Source organism: Manacus candei, unplaced genomic scaffold (assembly GCF_025592945.1).
Source record: "Manacus candei isolate 608988 ecotype Guabito, Panama unplaced genomic scaffold, ASM2559294v1 h1tg000086l, whole genome shotgun sequence".
NCBI lineage: Eukaryota > Metazoa > Chordata > Aves > Passeriformes > Pipridae > Manacus > Manacus candei.
In genome coordinates this window covers 2,435,737-2,454,374 of record NW_026138134.1, presented here as the reverse complement: position 1 = coordinate 2,454,374, position 18,638 = coordinate 2,435,737, and the positions used below count along the sequence as shown (strand labels likewise).

General features: G+C 54.2%; 2 protein-coding genes across 5 annotated transcripts; both read right to left on the bottom strand.

Annotated features, from left to right (window-relative positions):
• Positions 1–62: 62 nt before the first annotated feature.
• STT3A (STT3 oligosaccharyltransferase complex catalytic subunit A) lies at positions 63–8,789 on the bottom strand. 3 transcript variants are annotated; one of them, XM_051812476.1, is made up of 19 exons: positions 8,685–8,789; positions 7,508–7,592; positions 7,258–7,384; positions 6,938–6,998; positions 6,333–6,454; positions 5,910–6,055; positions 5,578–5,668; positions 4,818–4,924; positions 4,304–4,468; positions 3,585–3,765; positions 2,964–3,119; positions 2,741–2,832; positions 2,017–2,172; positions 1,722–1,910; positions 1,528–1,644; positions 1,346–1,448; positions 729–917; positions 497–612; positions 63–401 (listed from the first exon to the last, which is right to left on the bottom strand). In XM_051812476.1, the coding sequence occupies exons 3-19, from the start codon at positions 7,343–7,345 to the stop codon at positions 363–365; spliced, it is 2,118 nt and encodes a 705-aa protein (XP_051668436.1). In that variant the 5' UTR covers positions 7,346–7,384; positions 7,508–7,592; positions 8,685–8,789; the 3' UTR covers positions 63–362. The 3 variants fall into 3 exon arrangements, with proteins under 3 accessions (XP_051668436.1, XP_051668437.1, XP_051668438.1); XM_051812477.1 differs by lacking the exon at positions 8,685–8,789 and adding an exon at positions 8,572–8,590; XM_051812478.1 differs by lacking the exon at positions 7,508–7,592 and having other exon boundaries at positions 8,685–8,773.
• A 352-nt stretch (positions 8,790–9,141) lies between these two features.
• Positions 9,142–16,577, bottom strand: EI24 (EI24 autophagy associated transmembrane protein). Of its 2 annotated transcripts, none has more exons than XM_051812479.1 (11): positions 16,493–16,577; positions 15,704–15,851; positions 13,943–14,088; positions 12,742–12,802; positions 12,065–12,131; positions 11,559–11,683; positions 11,238–11,357; positions 11,017–11,128; positions 10,147–10,258; positions 9,979–10,053; positions 9,142–9,871 (listed from the first exon to the last, which is right to left on the bottom strand). In XM_051812479.1, the coding sequence occupies exons 2-11, from the start codon at positions 15,743–15,745 to the stop codon at positions 9,703–9,705; spliced, it is 1,029 nt and encodes a 342-aa protein (XP_051668439.1). In that variant the 5' UTR covers positions 15,746–15,851; positions 16,493–16,577; the 3' UTR covers positions 9,142–9,702. The 2 variants fall into 2 exon arrangements, with proteins under 2 accessions (XP_051668439.1, XP_051668440.1); XM_051812480.1 differs by lacking the exon at positions 16,493–16,577 and adding an exon at positions 16,341–16,466.
• Positions 16,578–18,638: the final 2,061 nt, after the last annotated feature.

The following is an 18,638-nucleotide window of genomic DNA, read 5'->3' as shown; positions in this document are numbered from 1 at the left end:
CAAACAGCCCCAAAGTCCCTCTGGCAGAACTCAGGGATAAAACCCCACCAAAATCGCCACTCTTTTTTTTTTTTTTTCTAATTGTTTTTGTTTTATTTATTCATCCTCTTTGTGACTCCCGGTCGATCAGCCCCGGGGTCAGAGCCGCAGCTCCCGATTCGGCAGCGGCCCTGTGTGTATATAAAAGTCACTCCCGGCGGGACAGGACGGGGCAGGGGGGCCCTCCCGCCGCTGCCTGCGCTTACAAACGGTACAAAACAACCCCGGAACAGCCCCCCCTCAGACCCCACAAACCCCCCAATCTCTGCTGCACAGGCCAAGGCTGGGTCAGTGCGTGTCCGGCGCGGCCGCCCCCGGCTCCTCTACGTCCTCGACAACCCGCGGTTGTCCAAATCTTTCACCTGGGCAGGGAAAAAAACAAAAAGCCTCGTTAGGTGGAACTCCATGGTTTTTTTGCCCCAAACTAGGGGGGTCTGGGCTCATCCTGGGGCTGTACCTTGTATATCCGGACCAGCCAGTGCTCTGTGGTGTAGGCCTCCTCCAGCACGTCCAGCTCAAAGTCCTTGTTGCCGATTTCGGCGTTCCTCACCCGGTCGTAGCCCGGCGGTCGCTCTGGGAGAGGGCAAAGGACAGGCAGCGCTGCCACACCGTGCCCTGGAGATGTCAGGGCGTGGTGGAGCGCCCCAAAAGCGGTGTCAGCCCCGCAGGGGGTGGTTCTGGGGACTCACTGGCCTCGGTGTAGACCTGGCCGAAGCGGTAGTAGCACATCTTGTACATGAGGCAGTTGAGCAGCACCGGGGAGCCCTCGCGGTCGACACGGAACTCCCCGGTGGGGGTGTAGTAGTCGTGCTCCTTGATGTGGCGCCCCGTGTCCGTGCTGCCCCCGATCCGCACCATCCACAGGAACTTGTTGATGTCTGGAAGGTGGATAGCAGAGAGTTGGGGGGCAGAGAGTGAGGGGTTGAGTTGGGGTAAAAAAAATGAGTTGAGTTGCCAAGAGCAATGGTTTGAGTTGAGCTGGGGCCAGGAGCAATGAGTTAAGTTGGGGGGCAAAGAACAAGGACTGGAGTTGACTTGGGTGGACAAGAGCAAGGGGCTGAGTTGAGGTGAAAGCACAAAGAGTTGACTTCAGGCAAAAGAATAAGGAGTCAAGCTGAGCTAGAGGGGTCAGGAGTGAGTAGACGGATTGATTTGGGTGGCCAAGAGCAAGAACTTGAGTAGAGGGAGAGTTAAGAAGGTACATGCAGGTCCAGAGAGGAGCATTCTGGCACTATTTCCACTCCACAGCCCCGGCTGGCACCAGCACCCCAGGATGGGTCTGACCCAGCTCAGAGAGGGATCTTACCGTCGGATGAGTAGCCGGTGAGGCCACCAAAGATGACCAGCACGTAGCTGACATCCAGCTCTCTCATGATCTCATAGGCTTTCTCCTCTGTCGATGCCATGGCCTGGGGCAAACACGGCGTCAGCCACAACGTGTGGTGCCCAGAAAGGCCAGGCAAGGCAGCGGGCGAGGGAAGGACCCACCTGGCCGACGCGGGAGATGTGCGTGTTGTTCCAGGTGTTGTTATCCACCAGGATGGTCCGGTTGGCCATGGCGGTGATCTGGTACCCATAGTCCCACCAGGACATCACCTTTGCATCCTACACCCACAACCAGGCCATGCTGTCAGCGCCTCAGTGGGAAATATCGGGTCCCCAACACCCCAACCCCCCTGTACCTCCGGCGTGTTGTGCCGCAGCCAGTAATAGGCTTCTCTGAAGTCATCGAAGATGATCCTGCTGCCGTCCCCACCGCGGGCGGAGAGCACGATGGAGGGGGAGGAATAGGCCTCGCTGGTCACCCAGGTGGAGTGGAAGGTGTAAGTGATCAGGAAGAACGCCATGACCAGGATCATGCCGCTGGCAACCTGCGGGAGCAGCCCAGGGTCTCAGTGCTGGAAGGACGAGGCCATCAGCCTCCCGCACTCAGCCCCACCAGGACCAGGTGTCCTCCTGAGCCGGCCCAGCACGCACCTCGTTTTTGATGGGGTAGGTGGAGTCTTGCTGCTTTTTGCTCTTCTTGTCCGGCCGGCTGATATCCAGGTTCTTCATGTAGGTGGACAACACCTGGGAGACCCCGATGCCGGACAGGATGCACATCACCGGGGCCAGCACCAGCATGAGACGCACCTACGGCAACAGCAGAACTGTCGGAGAAGGAATCCAGGCAGAGATGGGGGAGAAGAGGGAATTTGATGCCATTCCTAATCCAGCACCTCAAATTCTGTGGATAAATTGTGGCTGATTTTTGTAATGGGGAGCTGCCACAATCTCAGACACTCAAAATGGGCCAACATGCCAACATGACTCCAATCACTAATCTTAGGTGGAGGCAAGGATTAGTAAATGCCTCCATACCACAACTCAACCACATTTAGGGCTTGGGGCGCCAGAAGAAGAGTGGAAATGGGTTCATTGGCAGCCATTTGTCAGCAGTCCCTGCTTGGAAACCCAGAGCATTTGGCTGGGTTTTCAGCTCAGCTTGAGGGCACAAGGAACAGCAACCGGTGGGTGGCACTGGCACTGGCCTCAGGGAAGTAACACCCAAACCAGTGAGTTTGCAACCTCACTGCACAGAGGGGCAAAAAGCCAATATTAAAGGAAGGGAGAAGAACCCTCAGAGGGAAAGAATCATCCTTAAGTTCAGAAATATAAATTAAATCAGCTTTGTTAGAAGCCAGGAGGCCACAGCCCTCACCATGACAGCCGAGAAGTACATGCTGGTCACGCCGTACATGATGATGAAGATCCGGGCGTCCGAGAGGTTGCTGAAGCAGTAATAGAGACCAACTGTGTGGGGGAGAGACACAGGTCAGCTCAGAAATGACATAAAACCGGGCACACAGCACTCCCCCCAGGCTCAGCACCCCAGGAGAGGCAGGACAAACCCTCTGGTGAATAACTCAGGGGTGGTGACTCACCCGGGAACATGAACACCAGGAGCTGCAGGTCAAAGTAGTAGGAGGACCAGGTGGTGGGCTGGTGCTCAGAGACAGAGGCGATGATGGGGATGTTGTTCTTGGCATAGGAAGGGTCCAGCAGGGAGTAGAAACGCCCCGTCCATGGGGAGATCTTCCCTAGGAAAGAGGAGAAAACAAATCCTCTTTCGATCCAGCAGAGAGTTACCAGCAATGCCAACACATGCTTTCCCAGGGAAGCACGTGAGGCTGGATGAGCAACCCCAGACCTTGTTCAACGTCTCTATTACTCAAACCTGCCATTTTAGAAAGGAAATAAAAGGCAATTTTACCCTAAAAACCCTCCTCTCCACCCAACCTCTGTTTTGGGCATCTCTTTGCTACTACAGAGCGAGGTTCAGTATCTGCAGCACCAGCCCAGTGTCTCTGCCCCTCAGATCCTGCAGCTGCTGCTTAAATATTCCCTGCTAATGCACAAATTGGGGCAGGTCCCAGCTTCCCCCTTCGAAGGGGCTCACAGGCACTGACACCACAGCAACACAGAGTTAGGACGGACAAATTCCATGCCCTTGGAAGCAAGGAAAAGGGGTGCAACACTTTCATTATGGCCACAATCTTGGCTACCTGTGAGCATCAGCACGGCCCCGATGCTGAGGAGGACGAAGCCAACAAGGGAAATGACGCTCCTGAAGAGGATTTCGAACTGCTGGGGGTTCAGCTTGCTCCGGAGGTAGTCCACGAAGGCATGGATCTGGCACAAGCCGAAGACTCCGAGGGCAGCCATGTGCTCCGAGGAGAGGACGGGCTGGGAGTGGGGCAGGGCAGGGTCAGACACAGAGCAGAACAAGAGCCCTGTCGCACTTGTAATCGGCCTTTTTCACAAATCACTTCTCGGCACAATCGCTGCCAAAGTCACAGGAAAATGTTCAGATGTTCCCTCCCTGTGATTGGCACAGCTGGCACGAGTCCCTTTCCTACATCTGCTTTGATTCTGATAAGAATCCACATGGAAAGTTAACTGGATTCTCTTGGAAACATGAGCCAGGCAGGCACATTTCCTGCCACACCAAGACACACAATGGCACCAGTGTTGCCTTCATCAAAACCAAAGATATTTTTATGGCAGGCAACCAGTGCCATGAAGGTTATCAGCAGCTTTGAAAGTCATCCAGCACCTCTGAAAGCTGATTTTGCCAAAGGTGGCAAGGAATCAGCATCATGAGAGCTGGAATAAGGAGCCAGCACCCACTTACAACTGCAAAGCAAGAAGGGAAACAAGGTGGCAACACGCTGCTGTTCTGTTGCAACCCACCCCTGAGTGTGCAAATCTTCCTGGTGCCCACCTGGAAGCCAACAAAGGAGATCTGCATGGAGAGGATGGTTCCCAGGCAGTAGACTGTGCAATAGGCTACGTAGATCCTGTGGGAGAAGCGCCCGGTCAGCATCAGCACCAGGACGTGCAGGGGGATGAGGTTGATCAGGAAGACGTAGCCACCCCATGAGGAGACCTGTGAGACACAAAGCAGACAGGCCCACAAGTTCCAGGACTGAACAGCTGCAGAGGTGAAATGTGGCAGGTTTGGTTTTCCTGGGATCACAGGCAGGATTTTCACCCAATGGCAATGCCAGCTGGGATCTGCTCTAAGAGCACCCTTGACATCTCAGGTGCCACAAACATGGACTTTTTAACATTACTAATAAAACCTTACAACATCCCCACTAGTTTGGGAAGTGGAAACAAATAAAGCAAGCACCCACTCCATTTCCATCTCCATGGCACACTGTGGATTCCCATCTCCATAAGCAGAGGGACCTTGGAGTTGGGATCACTCTGGCACGGGGAGAGGGGGCACTCACCATGTAGAAATAGGCCAGGGCACACATGGCTGCCCAGTAGATGGAGCCAGTTTTGACAGCCTTGATCCACATGTAGTAGGTCAAGAGCATGCAGAATATGGCAATACCTGCAGGAGGACCAGAAGGGTTTAATGTCACCCCTGGGGCACAGCAGAGCACTCAATACATGAAAAATATACATATAAGTGCTTTTGATGCTCCATCAGAAAGTAGAAGAGCACCTTGTACAAAGAAAAGCCTGAGAGAAGCGTTTTATCTCCAATTTCTAGACTGAAGCACTGAGGGGTTTGTGTCTCACTGCAAGTAACAGCTCAGGTGGCTTCTTCCAGGCACACCAACTACAAGAACTCCTTACACAGCCCCAAAAGCCCAGCTACTGGAAAGGAACCTGGATCCTCCTCTCCCCCAGACACTGACAGTGAGAATCCTGTCTTTGACAGTCACTCCCAGAATGGAGATAAAAGCATGGGAGAACCATGCAGTAGTTCCAGTCTCAGGTGGAGTCTGTGCAGGTGGCAAAACCCTTTCTGATTGGCAAACAAGGATACTGGGAACAGAGTACAGCCACTACCAGAGTTGGGAAACACTCCCTCTTCTTCCCTGCATGGGCAAGAAACACCTCAGATCTCTGATCAGTTGGGTTCGTACGGCACAAACCTGGCAGGGCTCCCTGGGCCTCTATCGTGCCCTGCAGCACTTTTATCACCATTTTCCATTTCCCAGCAGTCCTTAAATGTTTCCCTGGGGGTCACAAACTCACCTTCGTTATCGTAGGAGCCAGCGACGGATCGAGAGATGTACCCGGGCACCACCGCGATCATGGCGGCAGCGAGGAGCCCTGCCCCTGCATCCTGGGAGAAACACAGCCAGGGGGGAAACAGCGGGGTTTAGGGGCTTTATTACTCAAAGGAATGAAATCTGAGTGTGGAATCGAAGTTTTGAAAAGATCTCCCACTTCCCAGGAGGTGAGGGTTTTGAGGAGTGTGGTGGTCACCTCCAAGACTCCAACCCAGCTGCTCTTCTATAAAGCAAAGAGCCCCTGCTCCTCGGGAAAGCCCCAGCCTGTGAGGGGCACCCCGGTGGTCCCCATACCTTGAGCTCTTTGGTGAGGTGGTAAGTCACGATGGTGGTGAAGGAGGAGAAGAGGGGGGCCAGGAACACGCAGACGTTGCGGATGTCGATGGTGATGTGGAAGAAGTGCAGCACGTGGTAGATCGCTGCCGACGTGATCATCAGACCTGCAGCACGGACACACCTTCCTCAGGGCGCTCCACAGCCTGGCCAGGAGGGAGCTGCTGCCCAGGAGGGAGCTGCTGCCCAGGAGGGAGCTGCTGCCCAGGAGGGAGCTGCTGCCCAGGAGGGAGCTGCTGCCCAGGAGGGAGCTGCTGCCCAGGACGCATCCCCGAGCTCCCCTCTGTCCCAGCTGGCACTCAGGGACGTGCTCCATGGGCACTCCCCAGCCCTCTCCCGATTTTCCCTTGTGCCAGGTGTGTTTTGGCTCGGCAGAAGCTTCACCTGGGTAAATGGTGCCCCCGATGATCCTGCCCAGGGGGTACCACGCTCGGTCATCAAACCAGTTGTGGAATTTGTAGAAGCCCTCCTCGGCCAGGAAGCGGGTGGTGCGGTAGTTGAAGTACCTGTAGGGGTAATGAGGTGCTGTGAGGGCTCATCCCACACGTCCCACACGGAGGGAGCCAGCCCAATTTCCCTCAACTGCCTCCAAACCTTGGCTGCAAAGGTTCCTCCCTCTTCCCATGGGGGTTAAAAGTGGGTTTGCAAAGGTAATAGTCTCCCTTGGGACTGATTTAATCAGCGACAAGCCTGGGACACAGACACAGGCTGTCCCAGGAGCCCTCTCTCCTGCTGCAGCCAGGCAGGGAATAACCCCATTCCAGCAGAAAAGCAATGGCAGGCCATTCCTGGACCCAGGCTGCAGGAAGAGCCCTGGGTACTGAGTGAATTTTGGGTGTGGAAAAGGAAAACCAAGCTGCACTGAAACCTGCCTTCCAAATCCCACATCCTCCATGGGGATTCACTGAGCCTGGCACACACCACCCTAATTCCACATGCTCCAGGAAGGGAAAAACCCAACAAGCCCCCAGGAACTGAGAAAAACTTACGGGTCAAATTCATGGATGACACTTTCGAATCTTAGGACGGAAAAGAGCCTCGTAGAGAAAGCTGCAAACACAGAGAAGGGGCAGAGTGAACACACAGAGCTCCCTGAGCTCGGCTGTCCTGCTTCTTTGCTGGATAAAAAGAATTTCTGTATTAAGTTGGTCAATGGGAAGGTAAAGAAAGAGACAGTTTTCAAAGGAAAAGGCACAGAAGGATTATGGCATGGTTTTAAGGCAGGTGAGAACTTCACAGCCTGAATGAGAAGAGAAGGAGGAGCAGAGTCAGCTCCACCCCAGGGTCATCCCTGAGGACACAGACTTACAGAGCACAGCTGCCATGGACAGGATGAGGAGCTTGAGCAGCGTGTCCTGCTTCTCGTAGGAGAGCCGGAGAAACCCCAGCTTGGTCATTTTTCACATCCAAGGCAGAGCCTGAGGATCCTGGAATACCTGGACACCAACAGGAACAACTCAGACCCCTGAAGGCTTCATGAACTCAGATCTTAACCCCCCATTCCTGCCCACCCTTCAGCCCTGCCAGGTGCTTGTGCCTCCCTCCCCTCCTGCCCTCACCTGAGCAGTCACCCCAAGTCTTGGCTGGTTTTCCTCCCTTCACAGAGCCCAGAACTTCTCCAGGGCAGAGGATGCACCTGTTCCTCTGTGTACAGAACAAAACCCCCATGTAAGCTTTGAGCAAAGCCTCTGCAAACCCGAGTGTAAGCTTTGAGCAAAGCCTCTGCCTCCCCCCTGGCTGCTCTCTGAAGTTTAGCCACCACCTGCAAGTGATGCACAAAAAATATAACCCATGGAGAATGCAAGAAATCGGTGCTTTTTTCTCACGTGCAGCAAGTACAAACAGCTCCTGGTTGCTCCCACTTTGAATTATTTGTTAAATATGTAGATGTATTAGTGCTTTGTTAATGCAGACAAGGAGAGTAAAAATCAGCTTTGCTCACACTAGACAACGTGGCTGTTTAATTCAACCTCCCTGGGTGGAGCAAAAGCCAGAGAAATCCTGGGGTCAGACACCAAGGAAGTGAAACTGTGACTAGAGAATAACGGCTTTAACACCTTTCTACTCTTGAAAACACTCAGGTTTCTTTAAAGTCCTGCTTTAGGCAAATCAATGAGGAAAACTCCTCCCGCTGCCCTGGGCAGGCTCAGTCCCAGGTAAGTAAATCCCCAGTTCAGGGTCTATGAGCTACAACACAGTTGGGATGGGCTGAGATTTAAAAAAAAATAAATAAATAATAAATCAAACCAACTGCGCCTGAAGGAAACCTTCCCGTGCCCTGGAAGTGCTTCTCACGGGCACACGCTGGGCACTGGTGCAGGACCAACCCCGTGCGGTGGATATTTCCTGGATGCCCCGCGGCAATGAAGCAGCTGATAACGGCGGGGGGCAGGTACCTCTGGCTCTGCCCCGGGAGGGCCGGTCACCCCCAGAGCTCCGGGTGACACAGAGCACCCCCCGCACACCCCCCAACCCCCCGCAAGGCTCCAGCCCCTCACAACCACCGCCATCCCTCCCCACGGGCGAGGGGGGGCTCACCCCACGGCGCCACCCACCCCAAAACCCAGGGCCCCACAGAGCTGGGCACCCCAGGACCCGTCATCCCCCTCAGAGCCAGACACACCTCACCCCAGAGCTGCCTCTTCCCGCGCGCCCGGGCTCTCCGCGCAGCCCAGGCGCCCAACAGCGCACAGCCCGCACCGCCTGGCCCTGCGCCCCCACGCCCCCCTCACTCACACCCTCAGCCCGTCCCGGCCGGTCCCTCAGGGCGGCCCCTCCGCCCGCTCCATCCGCGCCGCGCAGCCGCCCTGCCCTCACCGCCGCCGCCGCCAGACCCGCCCGCGCCCGCTCCCAATTGGGCCCCGCACACGCCACTCCAGAGCCGCCCGCCCTCATTGGCTGAGGCGCTGCGCACTCAGCCGAGGGGCGGGGCTCCCCGCGCACGGCGCTTCCCGATTGGCGGAGCGCGAGGCGGGCGGGACCGGCGGGGAGCGAGCCGTGACGTGTCCGTCCGGGCTTGGGGCGCGTCACGTGGGCGGAAGCGGAAGCAGGTCGGCCCCGACACGTGGGCGGTGCCACGTGGGCGGCGCCACGTGGGCGGCGCTCGGGGGAACCCCCAGGGGCACCGACGGCGTGAACCCCCCTGGCCCAGGGGTACCCTCCTCGCCCGCATTAAACACAGGGTCAGGCGCGGGACGGCTGAGAACTCGTGGTTTCTCCGTTTTAATGTTTCAGTGTGAAAATACTAGAGAAAAGTTGATAAACCGGCCCAAAATATCCAAAGGGGTGTTTTGAACGTCATCACCGGTTCCTTCCCCGACCCGACAGAAACGGTACATGCACGGGGAGGGGGGGGACGACACACTGTGCTCGACGGCAGCGGGGACTCCCAAAAATACCCGCCCCCCCCCCCCCGCGACCTGAGTTTGGGCACATGGAGGGAGCGGGAAGGGGGACGAGGGGCAGCGGGGACACGGGGAGACACAACGGCAGAACGGGGCGTGGGGGGGTCCGCCCCACTGGCCCGAGGGCGGGGACATGGCACGGGAAAGGCGTACAAAAGAGTCGCTATAAAACAAGCGCAGGGCACGACCCGGCCCCTGCAAACTCACAAAGGTGTTAAAAACCCAGATTTCTGTCCCCCCCGCCCCGAGACGCAGAACCGACAGCGACGCCTCATCAGGCTGGGTCCTGCCTGTCCCTGGGGGCGCAGAGAGGCCCGTGGTGTCCCCCCTCCCCGGGGGGCGGTGGTGGCTCAGTGCCCCGGAGCAGCCGCGTGTTTGGCGGGGGAGGGCGAGGAGGAGGAGGAGGAGGAGGAAGGAGAGGAGGAAGCACCACTCAGGGCGGACTGAAGGTAAACGGTCTTGTGAAAGAGTCTGTTGCTGAGGAAAACCACCAAGGAGAAGAGGCGGAGCTGGAAGTGGCTGCAAGGGAAGAGAGTCCATCAGCTCCCGGTGCCGGGAACGCCCCCCTGGGGTTTTGGGAGTGGTGCTGGAGGGGGGCAGCGGGACTGGGAGGGGTGGATACTCACTAGGTTTTGCCGGGGGTCCTGGCTTCGTTGGCGCTGATGATGAAGAGAGGGAAAAGGATGGAAAAGAGGCAACCACTGAAAGGGAAAAATATAATAAAATAAAATGTGAAACACTCGGTGGGTCTGGTGGGTGCCAGAGGAGGAGGAGGGGCCAGAGTTCCTTCCCACCTGATGATGTAGGAGGACTGCATGGCCGTGAGGAACGCCAGTGGTAACCCGAAGCCAAAGTAGTAGGGCCAGTTCCTCTCGATGTTTGACAACCGTTGGTGCATTTCGATTCCTGCCAAGGGGAAAACCCCGTGGGAATGGACCCACCGGGAGGAGAGACCCTCACTACAGAACCACAGAACCAATTGGGCTGGAAAAGAGCTCCAAAATCATCAAGACCAATCTGTGACCAACCCCCATCTTGTCCCCCAACCCAGAGCACCGAGTGCCACGTCCAGTCATTTCTTGGACACCTCCAGGGATGGGGACTCCACCACCTCCCTGAGCAGCCCCTTCCAATGCCTGACAACCCTTTCCAGAAAAAAAATTCTTCCTGATGTCCAACCTGACCCTCCCCTGGCACAGTTTGATGCCATTTCCCCTTGTCCTGTCCCTTGTTCCCTGGGAGCAAAGCCCGACCTGCCCTGGCTCCCCCCTCCTGTCAGAGAGTTGCAGAGAGTGAGAAGGTCCCCCATGAGCCTCCTTTCCTCCAGGCTGAGCCCCCCTCAGCTGCTCCTCATCAGACTTGTGCTCCAGACCCTTCCCCAGCTGTGTTCTCATCTCTGGACACGCTCCAGCCCCTCAATGTCTCTCTTGCAGTGAGGACACAGCACTCAAGGTGCCTCAGCAGTGCCCAGCACTGCCCTGGTCCTGTGGCCACACTATGGCTGGGACAGGCCAGGTGCCATTTGCCTTCTTGGCCTCCTGAGCACACTGCTGGCTCCTGTTTACCCTTCATTCCATAAAAAAACTGATGGAAAGTCGGCCTCTGATGCCAGAATTGGACACTCCTTGAGTAGGGAAACCCTCAATCCAGGTAAAGCCCCTCACCTTTGTTAAACCAGCGGTACTCAAAGCAGTAGAGTGAGTAGAGCAGCGACATGTGGAGGAGGCTGATCAGCTGCCCGACGAGGTCGATGGGGAACAGGCTCACGATCATTCCCTGGGATGGAAAAGGAGCAGGGGACTGAGGGACGCTCAGGATTTGGGGGGAACCACCACAGGGGGCCACTCGGGGTGGAGCACAGTGGTTCCTTGGTGCCTCCTCCCACCTGGATGAGGAAAAGTGCCTGCAGCAGGAGGTTGAACAGCATGTCTGCGATGATCTTGCTGACGCTGGGGAAGGGGTGAGGCTTCCTGCCCGACACCTCGAACGCCAGGTCCGCGATGTCCTGCCAGACAGGGGGACTTGAGGAAAGGGAGCTCAAGAGGAACTTCAGGGAAATTAAACCTGGGATGACGTTACTGAGCTGCTTTTGCCCGCCCAAGAGTGCATTTTGGGGAGGGGGGGTTTCATCTCGTGCCCCCCAAACCACCCAGCGAGGAAACTCCCCCCGTTTGCTCAAGGCAGGGCCCAGGTTCCTGTCACGTACCTGGAACCAGATGGCATTGACAACCTTACTGAGCACAAAGAGGGGCAGGACCCAGAGAGCGCTGAAAATGGAGGTGAGGATGAACTCCAGCCAGGACCAGACATCGCCGTGTAAGGACGGGTCACCTTTGGGAGAGAGACAGGGACACAATGAGGAACTGGCGTAGGAGCCTCCAAAAGCTCCCTGGCACAGCCTCCAGGGAATTTCTCCTGACTGCAGTGCTTTAAATGTCTCTAAAAGCACATTTTCACCCACTTGCTTTTTTATTTAATTGCAAAAATACACCGACAAATGTGTTTTGAGTGGTAAAACCCCCGGGCTGGATCCCCAACACACAGAGGCTGTCAAGCGGGGTGATCCATGGCTGGATTGTTCTACTGAACAATTAATGATGGGATGGGCTGGTACAGGGAGGAGGAGGAACAGCTCAATGGGTGTTGGGACCCCCAAAACTCATCCATGGGCTGCTCAGCACCCCAGAACACCCAGAGGGGAAAGGCACCCACCGATGATCTGCGCCGTGACCGACTGAAGGACGGGGATGAACACTCGGTAGAACAAGAAGAGACTCAGCTGCAGGGAAAAACAAACAACAAGGGTTCTCTGTGAGGCTCTGCACGGTCATTTCTGCGCTCCTGTGGCCATGGATCCGAAGGCAGATGTGCCTCTCCTCCCCCAGTGATTCATAAACACAGAGGAACAAGGATCTCTGCTTAAATACAGCCACAATCTACAGCTGAGCACTTGAACACTTCCATGCCCATCCCTTGTACTCTGCCCCAGTGCAATTGGAGAATGAAGCCAGTGATTTATGAGGCTGCAAAGTGTCGTCTCCATTAGGATCAGCCTTATGACACAGCCATGAGAAGGTCAGAGCCAAGGAAATGTCTTTAGGACATCAATATCCACTTGGTAAAGCAGTATCCCAGGCTGCAGCAGAGCAGGAGTTGAATATTTTGGTGGAGAGTTGGAAAAGCAGCTCATGGGTTCATTACTGGGTCTCCTGAGCAAGCCTATGGCCCTATATCCCAGAGTGAATCCCTTAAAATACAGCATTGGGATGGGAACATCCAGCAATTCCTGCTGTTACACCAACAGCCCTCAGCATGAGGGCTGGAGCAGGACATGGGTTTTCACAGGGTTTTAAAATAAAACACATGAACAATAAGAAGTCTCCACGTACCCAGAAGACACCTCCGTTCCAGGCACAACACTGAAATATCCGGCTCACTATCCGGGGTTCACTGCAGGAGAGAGACCTGTTAATGTCCCAGCACCTGGACAAAGCCTCTGCCCCACACTTGGGACACCTTGGAAATGTCCCCAGGAACCAGCTCCACGACAGTGGTGCACCTGATTTTATCCAAACAGGGGAATCCCAGAAGGAATCCCCACGCAGACTCACACCAGCTCTCTACAAGATTTACATCAGGGAGGTTCTTTCAGCCTTTATTAATTCCCACAACCTGCACTGAAACGGAAGAAAAGCAAAGCTTTCTTCCAGATTTTTAAGCATTTATTGGAGATATCGGGCATCATTCTCCTTAAACTCTTGCCATAATAAAATTAGGGAGTTTTGGGTGTTTTTTGGTCTCAGCAGAGACTGTTTCAGCTCAGGGTGGTTTTGGTGTCACTATCTGGACACACAAGAGTAGCTCTGTGAGACTCTGCAGCACTTTCCCAGTCAGCTCCTGCTACCAAAGGGACTTTGTTACAATGAAAACCAGCAAAATTTAGCTGTTTAGTGCCCCTAAAATTTATATTATTCCTCAGGGGCAGCCCATGTGTGAAGCCCTAGGGAGGACTGGGATCCAGGGAGACTTTTCTTTCCCCTTTCAGCCAGCCTACCACCCAGCTGGGCAGAAAAACTGGGAAGTGTCTCAGACGTTCCCAAAACCACTGTGTGAGGTGCCAGCCCAGTGTAATCAGGGCAGCACAGACACATCCCAGCGCAGTTTGGGAGTCAGACATGGGAACAGATGCTCTTTGCTCCCACGTGGAGATAATTCTGGCATTTCCAGAGCCACTGAGATTCTGCAGCTCCACACGCCGCAGGCCTGGGGAAAAGAGATGGATCTGAGCTGCTGCTTCTTCCCTGATCCCATGACTACCAGAAAAAACAATGGATCTGAGGCAGGACGAGGATTCAGGAGGAAAAGAAACCCATATATCCATGTTCTTTCAGCGTGCACAGCTCCACACCTTCCACTGGCAATTCAAGCTAATTATGAAACATAAAAGGTCCGACTTCTTATCTCACAGCTCCAGCTCCATTATGCAGTGGAAAAAGGAAGTTTCACGCCACCTTTTTCCCATTTATTGGCTCTGGCTACCAGAGGAGAAGGGAATGACCCCATGTCTGACTTGCTGGGCCCTGTACTCACTTCTCTTGCTTCTTCTCTTCCATGTGAAACCTCCGCTGGGCCAGCGCGCTGTTGGCTCTCCTGCGCCTCTGCTCTTCCCTTTTCTGCTGGATCCGGGCGTCCAGCTTGGAGATGGTGCAGATGCCCCAGATGGAGTCCTTAATTCCCTGCAGCACAAGGAGAGAGGAGGAATGGGGTGTGCCATCAGAGCCCTCCTGGTTCCATGGCTGGCCCAGCTCCCTGGCTAAGCAGCACCCGGCTCAGCCGGAGCCAAGGCCTGGAGCAGCAACACCACCTCTTTGCATGGCCTGGTGACCTAAATCACTGCTCATTCCAGCATCTCCAGCAGCAGCAGTAATTTTTCTGTAAAGGTGTGACTTCTCTTCCAATCTGCACTATTTATAACCCTGGCAGAAGCCAGAGAGTCGGATCTCTCCCAGCCCTGTCTGGCAGGAGGACCCTCATCCCCTGCCAGCACTTTGAGGCCAATAAAGTGGAATTACACAAATATTTGGGATGTGCAAAGTCTGACTGCACGTATGGGTTTGATGCTCATTCCTTCACAAATAAAAGCATCTCTCCTCGCCCCAGAAACATCCTCCCACCAGCCACATCACTGCAAACCTGTTACTAGGAATGTGCCCAGAGGTTTTGCTTTATTCCACGTTGGGAAGATGGTGTGGGAGCACCAGGAAAGGACACAGCTCTTCCCACCACAGGTGTCTGATCAAACCCAGCGAGTTTCCCAACACAAGTTACTTCTGGACACGAGCTGGTGCTCAGTGTCACAGCACAGTTTTTAAGGCTGTATTTACCCCTGGATGATGGAAGGCAGGGTGGGAGCAGCGAGTTCACACAGACCTTATTGCTGGTACAGAGCTGCCATGGTCATGGTTATAATATATTATTAATATATAATATCATATATATTATATTATATATTATTAATATATAATGGTTATAATATATTATTAATATATTATTAATATAGAATATATATTATATATTCTATATTACTAATTATATTATATATTACCAATATATAATATATATTATATATTATTATAACGTATTACATATTACATAATAGTATCAGTAATAACACTTTTTGTATATTGAATATAGTCAACTGTAATATTAATATATTAACTGTAATATTAACATAATGTATACATCAACATATATCAATAGAGAGTATTTATATATTATAAATGTAAAGTATGTATTAAATGTATAGTATGTTTCATATATATTATATATTTTCTATGTATCATGTATTTTGTATATACTATACATTTTATTTATATTCTATTTTATATATTCTATATTTCAACTATATCATATATTGTGTACATATTATGCATTTTATTTATATTCTATTTTATTTATATTATACTTTATATATATTCTAGATTTAATATGTTTCATCCAGTATACATTTTGTTTATAATAATATATTATATACTATACAGTATATAATAATATATTATATATATAATATAATAATATATTATATATATAATATTTATATACTTCATGTATATTTTATATTTTATATGTATTATACACTTTATATGTATTATACATTTTAATAATGAAAATTAGTACGATAACAACAACATATTATACACTAATTTGTGCCCAAGGGAAACCTGTCAGAGATTCAGCAGCAACAGACACACCAAACAATGGTGTTAAAATACACCTGGAGCCCCTTTTCCTTGAATTGCCGGGCGCCCTGGGAAGGAAGGTGCTCCCGAAGGGACGGGCCCCGGAGCTCACCCTGACGAGGTCATGAAGGAAGGTTCTCACGCTGTCGGCCATCTCGACTCCAGCATCACCTCTGCTTCCCAAACTATCAACTACAGGGAGAGGGGGAGAGCCGGGCCCAGGCCTCTCTCATCCTGGAGAGACGGGAAACAGGTGGAGCCTGCGGGGAGCGAACACAGCGCGAATTACAGCTTAAATCGAACCCCGGTGACCTCTCACAGCATTCCCGGCCCTCCGACCCTCCTCCGAAGGGCTGGGAGTGGACCCGTCCCGCTCATTCCACAGGGTCTGCGGAACAGCTCTCGGAAAGCACCACGGAAATAAAAACAAGGCAATCAAGGGAAAACACTCGTGCTCTCCCACCAGGACTCAACCCTCTCACCGCTCCCCGGCAGGAGCTCCCGGCGGCTCCGGAGCCACAAGCCCCGGCACGTCGGTGGTGCCGCCGCAGCGCAGGGCACGAACGATTAAAAATAATTATTAAAAAAAGGGGGTTATTTTGGTTATTCCGAGTCAAACCCCGGCGGGGCCTGAGCTGCGGGGCCAGAACCGCCCTGCAGGTTTCCTAAGGAGTTACTCACAGGCAGAGCCCCCTCCCGCCCACCGGGGGTCTGTGTGACCCCATAATGCGGGCGGGGGCACATTTTACCTCAGGGCTGTTCCCAGTGTCCCCATGTGTGTGTGTGGGGTGGGAGGTCCCAGATTCCCTCCGGGCCGGTTTCCCCAGGGCTGCCGCGCGGTCCCCGGGGTGTCCCCACGTGTGTCCCCCCCGGCGGTGCCCCCCGGTCCCCCCGCACTCACCGGGGCCGGGCCGGGGGCGGACGGGCGGGACGGGCCCGGCTCACACGGCCCGGCCGCGCCCACCGCGCATGCGCCGCGCACGGGCACTGCCGCGGCCCCGCCCTCTGTCTCAAGCCCCGCCCCCTCTCGGTAACCACGCCCCCTGTCGCAAGGCACGCCCCACCGCCAGTGGCCACGCCTCTTTGGTGGCAGCGGCACCTTCCCCGGTACTGCGCGTGCGCCAATTCCCGCGCTATCACATTGCCCCCCCCATGCTGCGCATGCGCGCTGCCGCCGCCCCGCCGCCAGAGGGCACCACGTAGGCGAGGAGGGGGAACTGGGAGAGCTGATTGGATACTGGGAATAGTGGGGAATAATGGGGATAGCTGGGGATGGGGGACACTGGGAATAGTGGGGGATAATGGGGATAGCTGGGGATGGGGGATACTGGGAATAGTGGAGGATAATGGGGATAGCTGGGGATGGGGGACACTGGGAATAGTGGGGGATAATGGGGATAGCTGGGGATGGGGGATACTGGGAATAGTGGGGAATAATGGGGATAGCTGGGGATGGGGGACACTGGGAATAGTGGGGGATAATGGGGATAGCTGGGGATGGGGGACACTGGGAATAGTGGGGGATAATGGGGATAGCTGGGGATGGGGGATACTGGGAATAGTGGAGGATAATGGGGATAGCTGGGGATGGGGGACACTGGGAATAGTGGGGGATAATGGGGATAGCTGGGGATGGGGGACACTGGGAATAGTGGGGGATAATGGGGATAGCTGGGGATGGGGGATACTGGGTATAGTGGGGGATAATGGGGATAGCTGGGGCTGAGGGATACTGGGAATAGTGGGGGATAACGGGGATAACTGGGGATGGGGGATACTGGGAATAGTGGGGGATAATGGGGATAACTGGGGATGGGGGATACTGGGAATAGTGGGGGATAATGGGGATAGCTGGGGATGGGGGATACTGGGAATAGTGGGGGATAATGGGGATAGCTGGGGATGGGGGATACTGGGAATAGTGGGGGATAGTGGGGATAACTGGGGATGGGGGATACTGGGAATAGTGGGGGATAATGGGGATAGCTGGGGATGGGGGATACTGGGAATAGTGGGGGATAATGGGGATAACTGGGGATGGGGGATACTGGGAATAGTGGGGGATAATGGGGATAGCTGGGGATGGGGGATACTGGGAATAGTGGGGGATAATGGGGATAGCTGGGGATGGGGGATACTGGGAATAGTGGGGATAACTGGGGATGGGGGATACTGGGAATAGTGGGGGATAATGGGGATAAGGGATACTGGGGATAGTGGGGGATAATGGGGATAGCTGGGGATGGGGGATACTGGGAATAGTGGGGGATAATGGGGATAGCTGGGGATGGGGGATACTGGGAATAGTGGGGGATAATGGGGATGACTGGGGCCGGGGGATACTGGGAATAGTGGGGGATAACGGGGATAACTGGGGATGGGGGATACTGGGAATAGTGGGGGATAATGGGGATTACTGGGGCTGGAGGATACTGGGGGAATAATGAGGATACTGGGGATAACTGGGAGGATAATGGGGATAACTGGGGCTGAGGAATACTGGGAATGGTGGGGGATAATGGGGAGATAAAGGGGATAGTGGGGGGATAACAGGGATAACTGGGGCTGGGGGATGATGAGGATAACTGGGGAGATAATAGGGATAACTGGGGCTAGGGGCTCTGGGGGATACTGGAGACACTGGGACTGAGGGTATGGGAACATAATAGGGACATGGGACTGGGAGTATGGGAACATAGCAGGGATACTGGGGGGAATGGGGTAGTGGGGACACTGGGAGGATACCAGGAACATTGCACTGGGCGTATGGGAACATAATGGGGATACTGGGGACACTGAGACTCGGGTATGGGAACATGGGGATACTGTGGGGAATGGGGGATACTGGGAGGATACTGGAGACATTGGGACTGGGGGTATGGGAACATAATAAAGACACTGGGGGGATACTGGGGACACTGAGACTGGGGGATATGGGAACATAGTGGGGATACTGGGGGCAATGTGGACACTGAAGCTGGGGGGGGCATAATGGGGACACTGCAACTGAGGATACTGGCAGTGCTGGTGGAGGCAGCACGACCCCA